At 37.9% G+C, this 21,020-nt stretch overlaps 3 protein-coding genes across 3 annotated transcripts; 1 reads left to right on the top strand and 2 right to left on the bottom strand.

The window, feature by feature from the left end:
* Positions 1 to 941: 941 nt before the first annotated feature.
* On the bottom strand, positions 942 to 4,667 carry LOC131147802 (SAGA-associated factor 11). The gene is made up of 4 exons (XM_058097381.1): positions 4,276 to 4,667; positions 3,062 to 3,183; positions 1,890 to 2,201; positions 942 to 1,438 (listed from the first exon to the last, which is right to left on the bottom strand). Exons 2-4 carry the CDS (start codon positions 3,101 to 3,103, stop codon positions 1,256 to 1,258), a joined length of 537 nt encoding a protein of 178 aa, XP_057953364.1. The 5' UTR covers positions 3,104 to 3,183; positions 4,276 to 4,667; the 3' UTR covers positions 942 to 1,255.
* A 2,145-nt stretch (positions 4,668 to 6,812) lies between these two features.
* LOC131147801 (uncharacterized) lies at positions 6,813 to 7,645 on the top strand. The gene has a single exon (XM_058097380.1). It carries the CDS (start codon positions 7,107 to 7,109, stop codon positions 7,464 to 7,466), a length of 360 nt encoding a protein of 119 aa, XP_057953363.1. The 5' UTR covers positions 6,813 to 7,106; the 3' UTR covers positions 7,467 to 7,645.
* A 579-nt stretch (positions 7,646 to 8,224) lies between these two features.
* LOC131147800 (probable phytol kinase 2, chloroplastic) lies at positions 8,225 to 20,495 on the bottom strand. Its single transcript, XM_058097379.1, has 6 exons — positions 20,055 to 20,495; positions 9,715 to 9,782; positions 9,501 to 9,632; positions 9,045 to 9,160; positions 8,816 to 8,930; positions 8,225 to 8,743 (listed from the first exon to the last, which is right to left on the bottom strand). Exons 1-6 carry the CDS (start codon positions 20,421 to 20,423, stop codon positions 8,566 to 8,568), a joined length of 978 nt encoding a protein of 325 aa, XP_057953362.1. The 5' UTR covers positions 20,424 to 20,495; the 3' UTR covers positions 8,225 to 8,565.
* Between the last annotated feature and the right edge of the window lie 525 nt (positions 20,496 to 21,020).

Raw genomic sequence — 21,020 nt, 5'->3', positions numbered from 1 at the left:
TGTTGAACCAGAGTTATGTTTTGCAAGTAAATGTGTAATTTTCAATTATGGGTGTGAGTTACAATTATAAATGCAGTATTTTCTAATGTTAAATTAACGGTTTTATTTTCTCTATTCTAAAACTCATGTTAGCCACACACTGATGATAATTTATTCCGTTTTACTGAGAGATGTCTCATCCCAATAATTACTTTTATTTTTCAAGACATCCAGCCTAGCGAGCTTCGGGGCTGGGCTTAGATTTTGTAGTTATTGTAAATATAAGCGAGACACTAGTTTATCATGTTTTTGTTTATATTGGGATGTAATATATGTAACATGGAAATACAAATGTGGTTATGATAGTTTTAGTACTCTGGTAATGTATTGAAGTTTTAAATAATTTTCACTGCTTGTATGATAATTGTGATATCAGATATTTATTTAAAATAACACTTTGAATCCCAGTTGCAGGTTCAGAGCGTGACAATGTGTGCAATGACTATGCGCTGAGAAATGTTCTCCATACGTGTAAAATCGACTCTAAATACATTAATCCTTACATGCTTCGTCTTCTCATAAGTGTTTTCATTTTATTTAATATTAACTTTTTAGTAATATTTTTCCTTCTATTATATTTCCAACAACTTAGTGCTTACAAACATAGATCTCAATTTTTTTTATATTTAAAATTGTGAAGAATTAAAATAAAAATTAATATAATTTTTTTATGACCCAAAACTCTAACTTAGGTAAGCCCTTCATACCCACCTAGGAGAGACCAAAAATGAAAATATTATCACCCACCTATTGACACATGCTTGGTAATTCAGTAGGCAAATCGTAAGTGGGAACTTGAACTAGCGACTTCATTAAATTCAAATTCAAATGCTGAATCAACATTCCCAAAGGACGCATAAGAATCTGAAAATGTTTTCTGAAAAATTAAATCAAACATGAAGTTGCATCAACATCAACCTGCTATTAGTTTTCAAGCTTTCAATTTTTTTCCCATGTCCTCGAAGCAATCAACTTAGGCTTCAAGTTAGCAAAGCTATACATAGTCTCATGAAAATTCTGTCAAGCACTCTTATTCATTAGCCTCATAACAAAGCTAGAAATGAACCCAATGTACAATGTATATCCAAACAGGTCAAGCTGGCATGACCAAAGCCACCAAATCGATTTTATATATTGCTAGGATTCATCACCATAGAATGGGGCAATTTGTTGATGTCGTGTGGTCAACCAGTTAGCCAGGGGTCGCACGAACTTTTCATGGCTCTTCAAGGGTACCATTCGAGTACTCATCACTTGCAACACCAGGCGTTCCATTTGATAACCGGTTTGAGCTGGTGGAATTTGAATAAGGCGAGTAGGAAGAAACAGAGCTGCCCCGTGAGTACCGGTTCTGTGCAGCTGTGCTGCTTCGTGTTGCCTTCAACCGAGCCTTTCGACCCTGTGTTAGAATGCAAAGAGAACAGGAAATGCCTTCTCATGAGATGGAAAACAAAACAACCGTAATTTGATGTTCACTACCATTTGTGCAAACAAAACAAAAGAAATGCTCATGAACACAGAAATAAAAACAAACAAAAACGAAACCAAAATGATGAAGTCTGAGCCAAACATGAAGGCTTTGTTTGGATTAAAAGAAAGAAAAAGAAAAGGAAAAAAAATATGAAAATTAATTTTTTATTGTATTTTCTCAATATCTTGAATATGATTGATAAAAATTTATTCAAATAAGGTTAGTGCATGTCAAATAAGAATCTGGTTATTTGATTTGCAGCATAGCTTGCTTCCATTCTCATTTTCCTTAATTACCATTCAGGAAAAGATAGATTACTTCATATTTTCTTTTTCTTCATGTTTTGAGTTCCAAATAGCCTATGAATAAAGGAAATTACCTTCCCCATGCATTTCTCCAAGTGAGGAGCAAACCTTCCGGCCATAATTGAACGCCCACAGTTCATGCACTCGAATATCTCATTGGCAACAGAAGGATGAGTTTGTCCAAATATGTCAACCACATACTTGCTACTCGCTTCACCACTATTACTAGGATCGGCTACCCTTGCCCGGGCCTGCGCTGACAGTCTCAATTCTTCTTCTTCTTTTTCTAGATTACGATCAAGGCCCAGCTTGGCTACTCGGTGACACTCCGATGCAACATCAACAATAATGGAGTCGAGAAGATCCCCAAAAAAATGAGATGAGAGCTGCAAAGCCATCCATTTGAAATGAGTAATTCTGATGGTTGAATATGCCATATACCTCCAAACAAGTAATTTAACATAATACAGGACATAACCACCTAGAAAATGAACAACTGATAATTTTGGTTCCATTTTAATCATTGTGAACAGCAACACTTATCATGAGGTGTATGCATCTGTTTAACTGAGACAGACATACATCCTCTCTATGAAGGATGCAAAAAAAAAGCACAAACACCAAAATCTCCAAGTGCTGATGATAATTTGACTTTAAAATTTTAAAAAAAAAACACACACACACTGATGAGAAAATAGTTTCACCAAGGCTATACAAATACGGCACAACATAAAAATCACAGATGAAAAACTGTGTTATGTCATTCAAAGTCAATCCCATCTCCAAAAGGGATTGATTTATACACACAAGCAAAATGGCCTTACTTTGATTCTATCAACGAATAGCAACTCAAATGCTACTGATATTCCTCCCTAATCAAGCAAAACGACCTTTTAACAACTGACAAAATATAAAACATAGTGACTATGATCCAAAGCAATATGCTGAATTTATTTTGTGTTGAAAGGGATTCTTCAATTTGGGATTCCAATTCTGAAGTACTCCTGTTTCTAGTCAGAATAATTTACATTTATTTCCCACTATCTTCAAGTATCCATAGCTGAAAACTCTCAATTTGGATTCTGAAATCCTAAATGTAATAATAAAAGAACTTGTCTTGGAAGAAATGCAAGATGTATTACTTGAATCAAGCAATGAAAAAAGGGGCAGCAGAAAGGGGCAGCAGAAGGGTCAGCTATCTCAATTAAAAATCTTACCCACTTATGCTGAATGGAAAGGTAGATACCTGAGAATGAGAAGACATATTATCCTCGTTTGGCACTGACATGAGTCCTAGAAGAATGCTCCCGCCCCGTTCGTTGCCTCTATACCCAAAATTTTAGTTGGGGCAAAATCACCTTTATGGCCCTACAAAGAGGAGACAAGATCAATATGAGCATATGCAGCTATGCGCTATGATCAACTGACTTCAAAGAAATTGCTGCAGAGAAATCTGGAGAGAACAGTCACAGAACTTTAATCTCCAGTTTTTAAAGAAAATTAAATCTGTTCTTGTACTAAAAATTAAAGCAACTAAGTGAAATACCGTAAAATTTAACATTCAAGGATCTTGTGAAGATGCAAAGTATATTTACGAACGTTAGAAAGATATAAATTTAACATTTGATTGGATTAGCAATGGCTATTCATGCATAAATAAAGAGAAGTTCATTGTAAAGCTCCTGTAATAACGAAGGAACAAAACAAATCAGGCTTAGCAATTACCGAATTGAACAACGAACCAAAAAGATCACGGATGAGACATCTAAACCTTATCATTCATCAATTTCTCAGAGGCTCGTACTCAATTTCGTTTTTTTCCCGTTTTAAAAGGCAAAGAAGTTTCTTTTCCTACCATCGAAATAGTGACTTTGATTCTCGGATTCATTTGATCTATGGTTTTAAATTTCCTCACACATTTGATTTAAAAAAAAAAAACTGGATTTAAGAAAAGCATAGAAAGAGATGGAATAACTCCATAATCGACAAGGGTAAGAAAACGAGAAGAAGAAAATATTCTGGAATCAAGTCAATCAACTGCTAAGGAAACAAAGAAAATGAATGTGTGTGCGAACGAACATTCAACAAAAACTTGCAAATTAAAATAAAAGATAAAAAAACAAAATCAATTTTTTTCTCCCCAGCCAAATCCAAAAACACAAGCCAGCTCTTACCGTAGCTATGAGCTAAATTAATAGGCCAAAGCCGATTCGATTGATACTGGTTCAGATAACTTTCACATTTGAGCTCAAATTTGCTCTTTCAGCAATCAAAGAAAAAAAGTTGAGTGAAAAAAGCTACATTTTTTAGATTGCAGAATTAGGGCTCAAACTGTTACGAAGTGAGAATTTTTAACAGCATTGAGATTTGAGAAGTTAGGGCTCAGACCTCCAATGAGGAGAGAGAGAGAGAGAGAGAGAGAGAGAGAGAAAGAGAGAGAGAGAGATAGAGGAATTGTACCTGGACGGAGATCAGTCGCCGGCGATCACAGTGACGGTTTTCCGGGTACGAGACACGGACGTTGGCAGAGAGAGAGAGAGAGAGAGAGAGAGAGAGAGAGAGAGAGAGGCAGGAAGGAGGCGGAGGCCGGTGTAGGACACACTCGGTATTTTGGATTTTTGTCAGTTATGGCGGAAGGGCAGTATCGTCATTTTAGTGTATAGTGCGTGCTGTGGAAGGAACCAGATGCCGACACGCGTGATGCGTCTTGTCCGCTATGGGCCCATTGGATTTGGGCTCGTTTAACCGACAAACTTTGGGCCATGGGCCCATGAAGATGCCTTTGTATCAACATTTTGTTTCAGTAAGATGGAGAGAGAGAAAAAAAAATGAGGAGCATAAATTTGGATCTTGAATTTAAGTTTAGATGAATATACTCCACAAATAAACTTTGGTGCAATGTGCATTGCTTTTACTTTTTTGACTCAATGATAATGATAAATTTATTCACATCTATATTTTGTCTTGTTTACTTACAAAGTGAAAATTAGGGATATGTTTGGATCAAAGATTTTACATCGAAAAAGGAAAGGAAAGCAAAATAGAGAGGAAACTCATTTTTCCTCATATTTTCCTTCTCTATTAAATATTATAAAGAATGAAAGTTTATTTTAGTATGACTAAAAATTAGGAAAAATCAAATATTAATAATGTGTAAAATCAAAATTTTGTTCATAAATTTGATATATATATTTTTTATTATCTTTCTCATTTTCCTTAATAGCCAAACATGAAAATGAGGATTGCTTGACATATTTCTTTTCTTTCCCCCTTGATATATTTTTTGAGTTCCAAACAAGACCTAAGGGATGAAAGTAAAATTAAAAGGTAATATTTTCGTTTAAAGCATTGGAAAATAAATGTTGAGTCTTAATAATAATTTTTGCAATGTTAATAGTGATCCCAAAAAAGATAATTCATTTTTCCCTGTCTATTAAAAACTCATTGGGCTTGAACAATGAGGAGAAAATATTATATACACGAGATGTATACACTGAATCTAATATGATTTTGTCATGTGTATGCATTCTAACTACTGCAATGTTTCCCAAGAGGCTCAATTTTACAATCTTTACAAATACAAAACGCAAAACCTTACAGTTACGCAAGAAAGGCAAGGCAACCCAATGTTCAAACTCAAGACATTTATGTGTCAGAATTTTGACATAGATGGTAGAATCGAGATAGGTATATATATTTGGGGTAGGAGAAAAGCTACTCTCAACTGTATGAATTAACTAAACTCGATCGAGCCCTTCAAAAGAAAAATAAAAAATAAAAATAAAAACTCTATTGAAGAAAGTGATGGATCAATGGGAGATTGTCTCCATGCTTTGGCATCTAGTCCTAGAACAAGTGGTTTAGGATCCAAGCAATCCTTTTCAATTTTCTTCAATAGGCCAAATGCCCTCCCTGTCCTACATCAAAAAATGACACACTGATTTGGGGTATGGTGTCCTCATTTCTGATCTTTCTTCTCTCATTTTTATTTTTTTTTCCAGCTGATCCTCAAGCCCCATTCCCTTGATGTTACAGACACCATGGCTTCTAGTGAAAATGGCTGTCCAAATCTTATCACCAACCTCAGATTCTTCAAATGCCCTGAAGTTTCCATTACTAATTTTCACACTAGCTGGATAATCAAACTTCACTTTCAACCAACTCAATTATTCACTAGCTGTTGTTTTGCATTATATCTTCCACATTATGCCAAGGTTTGCAACTGTGATACCCCCATGCCATTCCTGATGAATCTTCAAATCATTTGAATCCACCAAACACTTCATAATTCACCATTCGCTTGCTCGGAGACTAAATATTTGGGATATGGACAGGGCTGAGTACCATCCAAGATGATGGCTGATGGCAGGTGTCCCTGATGCCCAAAGTTGTGGCCTCCATCAATCACTGCACACGTCCACCCATTTGCCCAATTTATCCCATCCCGCTCACATGGCCTTGTTTTGTATTTTAAGGACTACTGCGTGTATAAGTAGTACTAGAAAATTTCATTTTGAGCATCTTAGTTGTCTTTGCATACTACTACGATAGCATCTATGTATGTATGAATTCATCCACTTCATTCTTTCTTATGATGCTAAATTGGATTGGTGATTGTTATGAATACGACCGTAAAATTATGCACATATAGAGCAAAAATAAGAGAAGAGAACAATAAAAAAAAAAATACAAAATACAAAATACAATAATTTTATATGGTTCAATCGTGCGCTAGCATCCATAGCCTACACTTAGCGATAAATTGATCTAGTATTTGAAACCTCGTCTACAAATATAATTCTCTCATGTGAAAATTTTAAAATTTTCTTGCGCAACAATATACGAACATTACGTCACTCGAAAAAATGATGGTTGAATGGGTTATGGGCAGATTGAGTTGGAATTGAGTGTAACAGGACCGGATCTCGACCCGTAACATGGCCCAATGAAAATGACTAGCGCAAGAAAGGAGATTGACATGGAGGCAAAGTAAATCCAAATGAAATAATAAATATAGAACAAAGCTGAACTTACTTGAAACAGGAAGAGGAATTGAAGTAATCCTAGAGGGAACTAGCTAGCTTGAACATTTCACACCATGAGTTCTATCTAGTCTGTGAATGTTTGGGAACTACAGCCACAAAAATAGATTTGCAGCTAACTAGCTAGCTAGCCAAGCAATTAAGGTTGGATAGGTTTCAGTGATTTACACACACACCTCAACATCCAAAGGCAATAGAAGGAAATCCAGCCAACTGGGCCATCTGCAACAAAGCTAAAGATCAAAAAATATGAAGGAAGAAGAGGTAGCATCGACATGGGTAGATGTCATAAGGTCTCCAGTACTCTCACCTCCCATGGCTCCAAACTACAATCCACATGCAGTAATGGATGAGTTTGTGTCTTCTCAGGACAGGAATTATGCCCTTCATGGCAAGGTGGTGATGCTTGTTCTCATCATCACCTTCTTTGCCTTCCTCCTCCTCTTCGCCTTTGTTCCTCATCTCCGGCGCATCACCGGTCGTAAATCTGCAAGCTGCATGGACTCTGTCCCCCAGGAGAACTGCTGTTTGCCAATGCTGAGGAAAAGGGAAAATGATCCTCCAGAGCAGTCCAAAGATGTTGAGTTTAGTAGAATTCTCTATTTGTAAGGAGAATTCTCGAGTTTAAGTAAATTCTCAATTGTAGGCATCATCTTCTTACAATTATTCATTCTGGGAATTCTGGATTCACCAGATTTATAGTTCCTGCTTTAAACTCTAATGCTTGCAAATTTCCTACTTCTGTTTTCATAGTATATTCAATTGAGAACTTGATGATGACTGATAAAGTCCTCTCCCTCTCCCCCCACCCCGCAGGGCGGTCCCCATAATTAGGCATGGTATTTGTAGAACAAGAATAATTCTCTGACACTTCAATTATGTTATCTCCAACTGTCTGGGAAACTTATGAGAAGTTCTTGATTTGTTTTTCAAGAATCAGCTTATTGTTTGGTTAGCAGGAAAGTTTTGTGGGCAATGTGAAAATTTGTGCATTTCCTAAGAAATTACTGTTAATTTGCAAGAAACAAGCAGGAAAGGTGCAGGCAAAGACAACATCATCGCTTATCATTATATGCACTAATGTAACTGCAGTGTGATTTTCTCTGTATTATTGATTCATCTGTTTGAAATGAAAAAAAAAAAACAAAATAATAAAAAGGTAGTGTTTGATAGTATAGATTTCCAGATTTGAATTTGGATTTATATGGATTTGGATGAAAATTAATATAATTTTGTACTATGTTTTGCCGAAACCCACACAAATCCAAATTCAAAGCTTGAAATATATGCTCCCAAACACATGTAACACTTCAAAATGTAATTCCAGAAACGCAAAACATTGTGTGATCAAAGACAAGACAAGAATCTTCAAAACAAAAGCCCAACCTTGAAATCAACGACTTGGTTACACTAGAACCCACCAAAAAACAGAACTTCAAAAATAACAATTTGGTCCAATCACTGCTACATTCTTCAACATCATTTTAGTGGAATCACTACTGCATTTTTCTGATAAAAAATATATAAAACACAGTAGTAAAATACACACAAGATTTATCTATCCCTTGGCTTTGCAAAGTGATACATGATTTGGTTGAGAGGTGCCAATACTCGATCCATGACTTAAAGAAACCGTGCAACAAATTCCCAATCAAGATTACTTCTATAATAATCTTTGCTTAATGTTCGGGGATGCAAATTCATGACTTCAGAAAACAAAACTGCCCAGCAACACAGAAGCAACTGGAACTGTGAGGTTGTCATCAAGCTCACTGCTTATGGGGAGCGATTCTATGAGTGCTGTGACAAGAGATACAACCAAGAAAGCAAAAACCATTTCCCAACTTTCCCGCATGTATCCAAACAAGGAAAAATAGTGCATGTACCTGTTGCAACATTTGGGTATGTTCATTTGGTCGCTAACAAGCAAAATGAAAAAAGGGAAATGTAGAAATTACCCAATAGATGACATAAAACCAGCAACTGCCATCGCAACACTACCAGCAAATGACTTGCTTCTGTTGTATGGAATTTTATGACTGCCGAACCGCCTTCCAACAATGTCGGCTAAACCTGACATGGGAAATTAAAAAATTTCTAATTCACAGTTATTGGGTTGAATCCAAAATTTTGGGAACTCCTCATTTCTTTCACTTGCTTAAGAGTAAGTCTCTTTTTAAACAATACCATCTCCAGCGCACAGGTTGCAGATAGCTGCAATTGCAATAGGGGAAGTTCTCCAATAGAATACACAGACGAAAGTAATTGTGGAGGCATAGTATAATGGTCCCTTGAGAAGTTCCCTGATGAGTGGAGCAAGCTAACAAAAACTTGAGAACATGTGAAGAAAAAGGGGAAAAGAAAAGCAAAACAATCGACAGAAAGATATATGGATTAATTTATGTTTGATCTCTATGCTATTGGCTACATAAACCTACCATCCATTTCGACTACCAAGGGAAAAAAGTCCTAACAGGTAAAATGGCCAGTTAGGTTCCACTAGGTCAGTTCACAGCAACATGGATCTCCCTGTGTAGGAATAAATCCAAATGGCAGCCACTTGGAAGATCCAAGCGGATTTCAAAAACATATTTTTTGCCCCCCAGAGGCATATTGAAACAAAAGTTTTATCGAAGCCATAACCTGTAGTCTCCAAATCTGCTCATTGACTTCACAGTGTCCTCATCTTTAAATATTCCAAGTCCCAAAAGAAGCATGCGCATTATGTTGACTCCAGGAATCAGAGATGCTAGAACTGCTCCTTGAATTCCAGAACTGTAATGATTTAGCCAATACATCAGGGTGGACTAAATAAATCTATGATAGAAAATTTTTCCCCCCAGTCATGAGCTAATACCTGAAGAGTGGCCAGAAAAGCATGAAAACTAGTCCAATGCTTATATGCACAAGCTTCCTATTCAATTTCTAAAATAGAGAAACAAGAAGCTTTAGAAAAGGAAAAGAGATATACATATATATATATATGGATTTTAGGGACAGACTGGCAGAGAGTTTTGTCAAAAATATGCAATTGTAAACCATATATATCATCTCAGCTGACTGTTTAGCCTTAGAATTATGATGAACTGGTATAACAATTTGACATTGATTAAAATATACATTTATCAGAGAAAGTGTGCTAGCCAGTAACATCACTTCAACAGATTAAAACTGTCTGCAAGTTCAAAAAGTTTAGTAATGGGAGGAATGTAGCTTTTAAGAATCGCATTCCTACACTCAAATTCAGCCAAGATGAGCAAGTTATAAAGAAATATTCCTACACTCAAACACAGTCTATTGCATATGTAATAGCAGAAAAATAATTTAAAGCAGTCAAAAAAACCACCCATGTTTCCTGAACACCCCCCCCCCCCCAAACTCCCCAAAAAAATAAAAACTAGGTGAAATATACAAGCAACAAAAGCATCACATTTGAAGATGCATTCGGGCCCAATGAGGTCCAAAGTGCTATCAACAGCCATGCAAAGAGCCTTTACTTTACAACAGAAGACTTACACAAAAATCTAGGGAACAAACAGAAGCAAATGGACATGTAGGAGTCCATAAAGATGAGCAAACTATAAAGGAATATGTGTGATAACTGATAAGAATTGGTTTCTTCAGAATCACTGAAAACTGTCATTCATCAAAACCTAGAATTATTTTATTAGCTGACATATAAACTGTAGATGCTTCATAGAATCTTAACTCCCAAATATACTAACACTTAAGAATGCATAAAATAAATAAATAAATAAATAACAATTGTGCAGCACATGTTTGAGTTGAGTAGCAAAAACATTTATTTCTGCTAGAGAGGTGAGGCCGTGATTACTAATTCAGATTCAAAAGTCCCTTCAAATGACCATCAACATCAAGATCTTGGGTCATGAATTATATAGGTAGCAATCACTTCTAGCACTTAAATAGGTTAAGAAATAAAAAATTACAACAGCTAAGCCTATATCCCGATTATGTGTGGTTTGCTAAAGGTCATAGTGGTCTGATAGGTTTTATAATGGTCATGAGCTACTTAACACAATCTTCCCCCTCTACCCAAACAAACAGGCTAGGAAATGTAATACCACAAAGTCAAACAGATCATTAAGACCATGCTAAATCCTAAAATAGAATAACAACAACAACAACAAAACCAAGCCTTAAGTCTCACTAGGTAAGGTCGGCTGAATCCTTTTCCGCCAATTGATGGAAATCATGTTGGGTTTATTGGTCCAAAAATTGAAATAAACAAGCACAAAAAAAAAAAAAATGAAGGCACACCGGAATTACGAGGAAAAACAGAGGAACACACACACACACACAGGCGGCTGATCTTTGACGATTTGGACAGCCAGCACCGACAAAGTTGAAGACGTGATATGGAGAAGCCCATTGCTCTCGACTTCTTCTTTCTGTTTTTGTTTTTTCTATTAAATATTACCTGCTATACATTAAATGTGTTGTGCAAATGAATGTGCAGTGGAACTAAATAATCTCACAACGCAACAACCAATAATGAAATATATAGAAAAACACAATCACACAAATTATATGAAAACAATAAAACAATAACATGAAAAGTTACGTGGTTCGGCAATGCCTACATCCACAAAGCAAACAGCAGTGATTTTTCACTATCTTCTGTCAAAAGACATATGAATTACAACATACAACATGTATATATAACCCTCCCGGAGGTTTTCCCCCCAAAATCCAACCTATACAACTTCCCAATTCAAAATTCGAAAAACAGCGCGGTGTAATCAAGTAAAACCATCGACGGTTTCAGACATACCATCGACGATTTAAAGCCGAGACCAAACAGTCGATGTAACACTGCAAATCCATCGACTGTTTCTTCTGCACTTGGACAAAACCATCGACAGTTTCAGGCAAACTGTTGTCGATTTCTTCCTACAAGTCAGCATCTCTGCTTTCCACCATATTTTCTCTTTGTACATGCATTCCACTCAACATATGAGCCACATATTACAACAATCTCTACCTTTGAGAAAATCAAAAACATAACCCGCTACTCCACCTGGAACAATAGATGGGGACCGCCTCTGTCTAACAACTGGAGACATTAAGCAAGTCCAAGCAATGCTTGAACTTATCCGTCGTAACAGGTTTTGTTTGGTTCTTGCATGATACAACTGGTTCTTCACCAAATAAATGGCACTCTGACTATCACAACGTAGCTAAACTTCACCTTACTGTATACCCAGCTCTTTGACTAAACCTGTAAGCCATAAGGCTTCCTTGGCAGCTTCGGCAACTACCATATACTCTAACTCAGTTGTTGATAGTGCAACCAGAGACTATACCAAGGACCTCCAACATATAGGTACTCCCACAAGGTTAAACCATGGTTTTAAATCGCGGTAGCGAGTAGTGTAACGTAACAGTAACGGGTGTAACAGGAAGCAGGAGTAGCGGATGTTACATAATGGGAAGCAGGTGTAACGGCCGTGAATTTTTTTTAAGCACGCACAACCTTGTGCATATTAGCGTACTAGCATGTTTTAAGCTTTTAGCCATTCTTAGAAAGAGTTTTAGTGTATTTTGGATCCTTTAGTTCGAGTAATTAAGTTATTTGGTAAGGGCAACAAGTTTACATTTGTTTTAAACCACCATTGATAGAAAATTACATGTGTGTGTGTGTGTGTGTGTGCGCGCGTATTTATACTTCTCATTGTTCTTATCTGTGCACTGGGTACGGCCTTTTTTAATTAATGCATCTATTGTGTATTTAAAGAAATAGTAAATTTTGTATCATTGTCATCCTCATCATAATCTTTTCCCCCTCTTGCCACTTGGTACATTGAGAATAATATATGAAAGAGAGAGAAAAAGTGAGAAGAAAAGGTAAAAAATAAAATATTTTTTTTAGTGTAACAGTTCTGTAGCGGTTACGTAACGGCCGTAGCAGCCTTTACATAACGGTCGTGGTCCGTAACGGCCGCTACGGCCATGATTTTTCTTCCCACCGATTTCGCGGTGTGTAACGGTATCGGTAATCCAAAAAACCATTACGTAACAACGTTACGTAACACTCACAGCCTTAATTTAAAACCATGGGGTAAACACATACCCTGTTGTAGATCTCCTATCATCCAAGTCCCTAGCATAGTTTGCATCCACATATCCCACAACTAACAGAGCACTCTGTTGCCTGCTGAACATGATGTCATAGTGTGAAGTACCTGCAAGTATCTGAAAATCCACTTGACTGTATCCCAATGTTGTCTACCCGAATTTGGAAGAAACTTGCCACACTAACAACTTGTGCCAGATCCGGTCTTGTACATACCATAGCATACAATAAAAACCCCCACTGCACTAGCATAGGAAACCTTTGATATGTCACGAATATCATCATCCGTCTTTGGGCACTGAGCGGTAGACAATTTAAAATGATTCGCCAACAATGTACTTACCGATTTTGCATTAACCATGCTAAACCTCTCCAATACCTTCTCCACATAGCTACTCTGAGATAATCACAATCTCCCTGCAACTTTGTCCTAGCGAATCTCTAGCCCAAGAATCTTCTTGGCTGCACCCAAATCTTTCATGTCTAACTCTTTAATCAACAGAATTTTCAACTGATTTACCTCAGTCATATCCTTCGCAGCAATCAGCACGTCATCAACATAAAACAACATAAAAATTAGAGAACCATCATCAAGACTCTTCACATACACGCACCAATCATATTCACACCTCTTGTAACCTATCTGAATCATGTAGGAGTCAAAATGTTTGTACCACCGCCTCGGATTCAGCCCGTAACATGACTTCTTCAATTTACAAACCAAGTGCTCCTGTCTAGGTTCACTAAACCCTTCTAGTTGTACCATGTAAATTAGCTATTCCAAATCACCATGGAGAAACGTTGTCTTTACGTCTATTTGCTTCAAATGCATATCGTAATGCGCCACCAATCCCAACACTACCCTGATGAAAGTGTGACTAACCACAAGGGAAAAGATTTCATCATAATCAACTCCTTTCTTTTGCAAGTAACCCTTTGCTATTAACCGAGCCTTGAACTTCTCTCCTTCCTTTTCTGATACCGCTTCTTTATTTCCTATACACCCACTTGCATTCTATCGCCCTCTTCCCTTTTGGAAGCTCCACCAATTCTCACGTCTGGTTCTTATGCAATGACTCTATTTCCTCCACCACAGTACCCATCCATTTACTTTTCTCTTGGTTGTGCACCACCTTTTGAAAAATAGTAGGATCCTTACAACTGGTAATGAGAGCATAAGACACCAGATCATCAAATCCATACCTGGGCGGTAGCCTGATAGTGCGTCTGGGTTTATGTATAGCGATACTATGATCCTGCTGGTTTCCCGAACTAGAACTCTCTGCATTCTGAACATTGTCATCTCTGCCCTGAGTTTCTAACTCCACATGCACAACATGCTCATTTTTGCTTCAGTTTTCTAGCACCTATTTCTCTTCTTCTTCCTCCTGAGTACGCTGCAGCATAACTTTTTATCAAAAATCACACCTCTACTGATCACCACCTTGTTTGTCATTGGATCCTATAACTTGAATCCTTTCACACATTTCTGATACCCCAAAAAAATGCAACGTCTAGACTTTGCATCAAGCTTTGATCTCTCACAAGAAATGTGCAAATAGATTGGACATCCAAACACTCTCAGATAAAAGTAGTCTACCGCATTACCTGTCCACACCTCCTATGCAACTTTCTCATCAAGTGATGCCATTGGCGATCGATTAACCAAGAAATACGCCATACTCAAGTCCAAAGCACTCTAACTATCACAGTGTACTTTGTATTCTTTCTACATGATACCCAGCTCTTGGAGAAACCACTTTAACCACAACATTTCCTTCCCAACTTCTGCTGCAGCAGTGTACTTTGTCTCTGTTGTAGATAAAGCAACACATTTTTATAACTTGGAGTGCCATGATATTGCTCCCTCTGTAAAAGCGAAAAGAAATCCCAGAATAGACTTTCTACTATCAAGATCACCTGCCATATCAGTATCTGTATAGCCTTCCAAAACCGGTTCAACTCCCCCGAAACACAAGCATAACTTTGATGTACCCTTCAAGTACCTGAGGATCTACTTGACTGCTTTCCAATGGTTTTTACTTGGATTGGAAAGATATCTGCTCACAACGCCTACGGCGTGAGTAATGTCTGGCCTTGTACATACCATTGCATATATAAGACTACTAATTGCTGAGGAGTATGAAACTGTTTCCATTTCATCCATCTCTGTTCTTGAAGAGGAACATGATTTCTTGCTCAGCTTAAAGTGATTAGCTTGTGGAGTAATGACTAGTTTGGCATTTCCCATGTTTAACTTTTCAAGCACCCGTTCAACACATTTTTCCAGTGACAACCACTATGTCTTAGCTTTTCTGTCACGAACAATCTTCATTCCCAAGATCTACTAATCTGAGCCTAAGTACTTCATGTCAAAGGCCTTGGACCGTTCTTGCTTTAGCTTGCTAATCATATCTGCATCCTGTCCAACAATCAACATATCATCAACATAAAGCAATAGTACAATAAAGTTAACATTTTGAGAATTTTTTGTAGACACATTGATCTGCCAAAGTCCTCTTATAGTCATGACCCACCATAAATGAGTCAAACTTTGTGTACCATTGTCTTGGCGCTTATTTGAGGCTATAGAGACTCTTCTTCAATTTGCAAACCAGATACTTTTTCCCTGCAACTTCAAATCCTTCCAGTTGTTCCATGTAAATATCATGTAGATCTCCATGGAGAAAAGCCATCTTTACATCCATCTATTCAAACTCCAAATTCAAACTTGTTGTCAATCTAAATATGACTCGAATTAATGTCATTTTCACCACTAGTGAGAAAATCTTGTCAAAGTCGATGCCTTTCTTTTGTTGGAAACCTTAGACAACTAATCGAGTATTGTGTTTAACTAGTTTTCCGCTACCATCTTTCTTCAGCTTGAACATCCATTTATTTCTCAGTGCTTTCTTTCCTTCAGGGAGTCTCGCCAACTCGTATGTCTGGTTCTTCTACAAGGAACTCATTTCTTCCTACATGGCTTGGATCCATTTAGCTTTATCAGTGTGAATCTGAGCTTCATGAAAACTTTCTGGCTTTCCCTCATCAGTAAGCAGAATATAGTCGAACTTCGGATATCTTCTTAATCGAATCAATGGTCGGCCTCTTTTAGATCTTCTAAGTTGAGGCTCTTCAACTAGAGGAGCTACTTCAGCATCTGTAGCTTATAGTGGAGGGGATTGTCGCTCCCCCTGCTCAACACCCTCGGCCCCTCCTTCCTCTTCTACTTCTGGGATTCCAACATGCATTTATTCATTGTTTGCAACTAACTGTACCGGCGCAGAGTCTAGAGCGAAATCTGAAGCACTAAAACTGGAATTGTTGGACTTTATGGTTTTTTCAAAGTTCTCATATATCTAGTTTTCTTGGAACGCAACATCCCTGCTTTTGATGAGCTTTTGTACTACTGGATCCCATAACTTGTATCCAAATTTTTCATCTCTATACATGATGAAGATACATGGAGTTGACTTTATGTCAAGTTTTTGTCTTTGTTCCTTGGATACATGTGCAAATGCCTTGCACCCAAACACTCGCAGATGAGAGTAGGAAGGATTTCTGCCAAACCACACCCTTTCCGCAACTTCAAACTGTAATGGAACTGACGGTGATCTGTTGATAAGGTAGCAAGCGGCTTCACCCCAAAATGGCTTAGGTAGCTTAGCCATACCGAGCATACTTCTAACTCTTTCCATGATAGTCTGATTCATCCTCTCAGCTACGCCATTGTGTTGTGGGGTAGGTAGGACTGTCTTCTCATGTCGGATACCACGTTCAACAAAGTATGTATCAAACTCTCTGGAAGTGTACTCGCCTTCGTTGTATGATCGGAGGCACTTTGGCTTTTTTCCTGTTTCATGCTCCACCATGGCTTGGAATTCCTTGAAATTCTCAAGTACCTAGTCCTTAGTTCTCAAAAAATACACCCACACTTTTCGTGAAGCATCATCAATAAATGTTAAATAATATTTGTTACCGCCTAGGGATTATGTTTCCATGGGACCGCAGACATCAAAGTGTGCTCAACAACTCTTAGCTTATTTTGGTAGAAGAATTAAAATGAGACTCTATGTTGTTTTCCAAATAAACAGTGATTGCAAGGGTTTAAAGGAATACCTTTGGATATGGTAATTAGTGCCTTCTTTGCAAGTGTGTTCAACCCTTTCTCGCCCATGCGTCCAAATCTTTTGTGCCACAGATTTGGAGATGCCTTGTCTTCAACTACATTGAGGCTGTCAGAAATAACCTTCACATGGGTTTTATACAATATGATGCAGATGTGTCCTCAAGCGACAACCATAGATCATTTTGCTAGCTTCCAAATACCATTGCAGAAGTGGTTGTCATAGCCCTGTCGGTCAAGAGCTGTCCCGAAAATGAGATTGAGACGTAGATTAGGCACATGTCGTACATCTTTTAACACCATAGTGCAGCCAACATTTGTCTTGATTTGCACATCGCCGATTCCCACAATCTTTGAAAAACTAGTGTTGCCCATCTTCATTGTACCAAAGTCTCCTTCTTTGTACGAAGTAAAGAATTCGCTGTGGGGAGTCGCATGGAATGAAGCTGGTGTCAACCACCCACTCGGCATCGTGGCTTGCTACGTGGAGGCACGTCTGTTCATCAGTTGAGAATAGTGCTACATCCCCTGTATGGATGACTAGAATTTCACCTTCTTCCTTCTTTAGTTGGTTGCTGCTTTGACCTTGCTCTCTTTGAAACTTGTGGCAGTTCTTCTTTATATGTCCTACAATGCCACAATAATAACATATATATTTACCTTTTTGTTGGTTTCTGCCATTGGTGGATTTACTACGAGTCTGAGACCTTCCTCTACTCTTGCCTCTACTTCTGTCTCTGCTTCTTCCTCTGTCTCTAGCATTTCCTTGTGGTCTTCCTCTATTTTCATTGACAAGGGCATGAGACTGGTCCAAGACTGCTTCTCTTCTTCTGGATTCCTCGCTGAATAGCGCGTCTTTGACCATCGACATGGTAAGCTTGCCGTTTGGAGCTGAGTTGCCGAGGGAGACTACCAGCGAGACTACCAGCGTCTCCCAGTTGTCTAGCAACGAACTGAGCAATAGTAGAGCTTGCATTTCATCGCCAACGTTAAATTCGATGGAATCGAGTTGATTAACCAGTAGTTGGTATTCTTATGTATGCAATGGTATGTACAAGGCCAGACATTACTCACACTGAAAGCGTTGTGAGCAGATATCTTTCCAATCCAGGTAAAGACCATTGGGAAGCAGTCAAGTGGATCCTCAGGTGCTTGAATGGTACATCGAAGTTATGCTTGTGTTTCGGGGGAGCTAAACCAATTTTGGAAGGCTATAAAAATTCTGATATGGCAGGTGATCTTGATAGAAGAAAGTCTACTTCGGGATTTCTTTTCACTTTTGCAAGAGGAGCAGTCTCGTGGCAATCCAAGTTGCAAAAGTGTGTTGCTTTATCTACAATAGAGGCATAGTACATTGCCGCAGTAGAAGCTGGGAAGGAAATGTTGTGGTTAAAGAGGTTTCTCCAAGAACTAGGTATCATGCAGAAAGAATACAAAGTACACTACGACAGTTAGAGTGCTTTGGACTTGAGTAAGAATTCAATGTACCATGCCCACACAAAGCATATCAATATTCGCTATCATTGGATACGTGAAGTGATGGAAAAATAATTATTAAAGCTTGTAAAGATCCACACAAACGAGAACCCAGCAAACATGATGACAAAAATGGTTACTCGTGAGAAGCTTGAGCTGTGTAAAGACATGGCTCGAATGGATACCAACTGAAGAATGAAAGTAGCATTCTCCTTCTATGGGTATGGAGGGGGATAATTGTTGGGTCGATACCCAATCACACTTGCACATTTAATATATAGCACGTAAGATTTAATTAAAAACAAAAATAGAAAGAAGAAGTCAAGAGCAGTGGGCTTCTCCATATCGCGTCTTCAACTTTGTTGCTGCCAGCTGTCCAAATCGTCAAAGATCAACCGCATGCCCATCTTCATCTTGACCTTGGCATTTATTTTGGATTGATCGTTTGATCCTCTCTTTCCATATATATATATATATATATATATATATATATATATATATGTGCGTGTGCGCGCGAGGAGGTGGGACCAAAAAAAGTGTTTTGTAAACAAGAGTGTGTGTGCTGTGAGTGAGTAGGCAGAGAGAAGATTGAGAGTTGAGTGAGTGTGAGTGTGTATCTCTTCCTCCTCTATTTTTCCAAAAATAGTGAATCTCTCAGTAACGTCCCCAAAAATAATTATTATAGGAGGATGTAGTGATTTGAAAAATAGTAATAATAATAATAATTTATTTACTTTTTTATTTTTTTTATTTTTTTATTTTTTTATTTATTTTTAAAAAAATCACTGCACCCTACTGTAATAATTATTTTTGGGGACGTTACACTCTCTCCCGTGGATGTAGGTAAAAATTTGCAGAACCACGCAACTCCAGTGTCCCTTCATTTTTTTATTTTTTATTTTGTGCCTGTTTATTTCATTTTTTGGACCGATAAAACAACAACTTCTACCTGATCTTTAACCAGGGAACCTTCATCTGTTGCAAAATAGTAAGTTTTTTTCTGGTTTGAAAGATAGTGATTAACCTGACATGAAGTTGAACAATAAACCCCAGGCTGATTTGATCACTGAAGTACACAAATATGAGTATCTGTTGAACATCCTAAGTTACTAATCAAGGAAGAACAGTTTGGCAGGGTTCACTTCAGGAATTTCTCTGCAATTCAAGCTGAAATGGCATGCTGGTTTCCAGTAAAAGCTAGAAACAAACTAAAACCCGTAAGGCTCAGTCCGCTTCTCAGAAAGATTGTCATCAGTTGAAGATCCTAAGCTATCAATGTACAACTGTTCAATATGGTTCAGGGTTTATCTCTGCAAATCGGACTAAAATAACAGGCTAATTTCCAATACCAGCAAAAACAAAATAAACTCACAATCGAAGCAACACAAACAGCGTTGTGTTCTTCAATTTTCCTTTTTTCTTTTCCGTCTCATTCACACACTCTAAGCGAGAGAGAGAGAGAGAGAGAGAGAGAGAGAGAGAGAGAGAGAGAGAGAACCTGATCGAATAACCCACGCCTGGCTGTTTCTTCCCAAAAACGGAGCAAGGAGAGGGCGACGCTGCCGGAGATGGCCGTGGCGAGAACGTCTCTGGCGAGAGGATTTTCCGGAAGCATTAAGGCCGATAGGGAAGTCCGAGCTCGCCGGCCTATTCGCAACTTCCCTTCACGGAATCTCACACCGAAACTACCGAAGGCGCCGCCGCCAGAGAAGGAGTCGGGCTCAGGATAACGCCGGCGAAAGAGGCGGCAGTCAGGGGTGGATCCTCCGGTGGTCGCGATGGTAAGGTGAGGGTCAAAGCAAGAAGTCAAAATTGGCGCCGAGAATCCCAATTTAGTGGGTGCAGCCATCGCGGCTACTCGCCACATTTCCCAATATCAAAATAGAAGACTTTTGACTCTTCTCAAGTTACTCTCACAATAGTGAGAGGGAAACCAGACGAGAGAAAGAATTAAAAAAAAGAAGAGTAATTAAAGATTACGTTCAAGACAATAATGACAGAAATTTGATTATGTATAAATTAATGATGCAATTACTCACATTTAATCTTTGATTTCTTCTTTTCATTCTCACTATTCTTGTTTAACTTAAGTATGGAAATTAATTTATTACATTGTGTTAATTTTTTAGTAGCTACTCAAATTGATGATCATCATAATAATATAATGTTTTTTATTGGTACCATTGAGAGGAGTTGGATCGAAGACCTCAATGAGAATAAAAATGGTGCCTAAAAAAAGATTTGATTCACAAACCAACGCTCTCAATAGAAAAAAGGCAACTAATTAAAAAGTAGTAACAAAGTTAAAATAACCCATGGCAACCCTAGATCGTCATTAGTATTATATAAAGAAAAATAAGACATGTGCAACGGAAATAAAGAAAGGAGCATAGAATGGGATTCTAAATTGAATATTGTGATGGATTTATTAAGACATGCGCACATGTCTATCTATGTACATAAT

Source organism: Malania oleifera, chromosome 2 (genome assembly GCF_029873635.1).
Source record: "Malania oleifera isolate guangnan ecotype guangnan chromosome 2, ASM2987363v1, whole genome shotgun sequence".
Classification (NCBI taxonomy): domain Eukaryota; kingdom Viridiplantae; phylum Streptophyta; class Magnoliopsida; order Santalales; family Ximeniaceae; genus Malania; species Malania oleifera.
This window is presented reverse-complemented; position numbering and strand designations above follow the sequence as displayed.

Coding starts and splice junctions, on each gene's coding strand:
- LOC131147801 (XM_058097380.1), top strand. CDS start 7,107: ATGAAGGAAGAAGAGGTAGCATCGACATGGGTAGATGTCATAAGGTCT.
- LOC131147802 (XM_058097381.1), bottom strand. CDS start 3,103: ATGTCAGTGCCAAACGAGGATAATATGTCTTCTCATTCTCAG. Junction 2,202..3,061: donor ATATGTCTTCTCATTCTCAG/GTATCTACCTTT, acceptor ATGGCTTTGCAG/CTCTCATCTCATTTTTTTGG. Junction 1,439..1,889: donor TGGAGAAATGCATGGGGAAG/GTAATTTCCTTT, acceptor ATTCTAACACAG/GGTCGAAAGGCTCGGTTGAA.
- LOC131147800 (XM_058097379.1), bottom strand. CDS start 20,423: ATGTGGCGAGTAGCCGCGATGGCTGCACCCACTAAATTGGGATTCTCG. Junction 9,783..20,054: donor GGCGTGGGTTATTCGATCAG/GTTCTCTCTCTC, acceptor TCTCTATTTTAG/AAATTGAATAGGAAGCTTGT. Junction 8,744..8,815: donor GGTTTTATGTCATCTATTGG/GTAATTTCTACA, acceptor ATGTTGCAACAG/GTACATGCACTATTTTTCCT.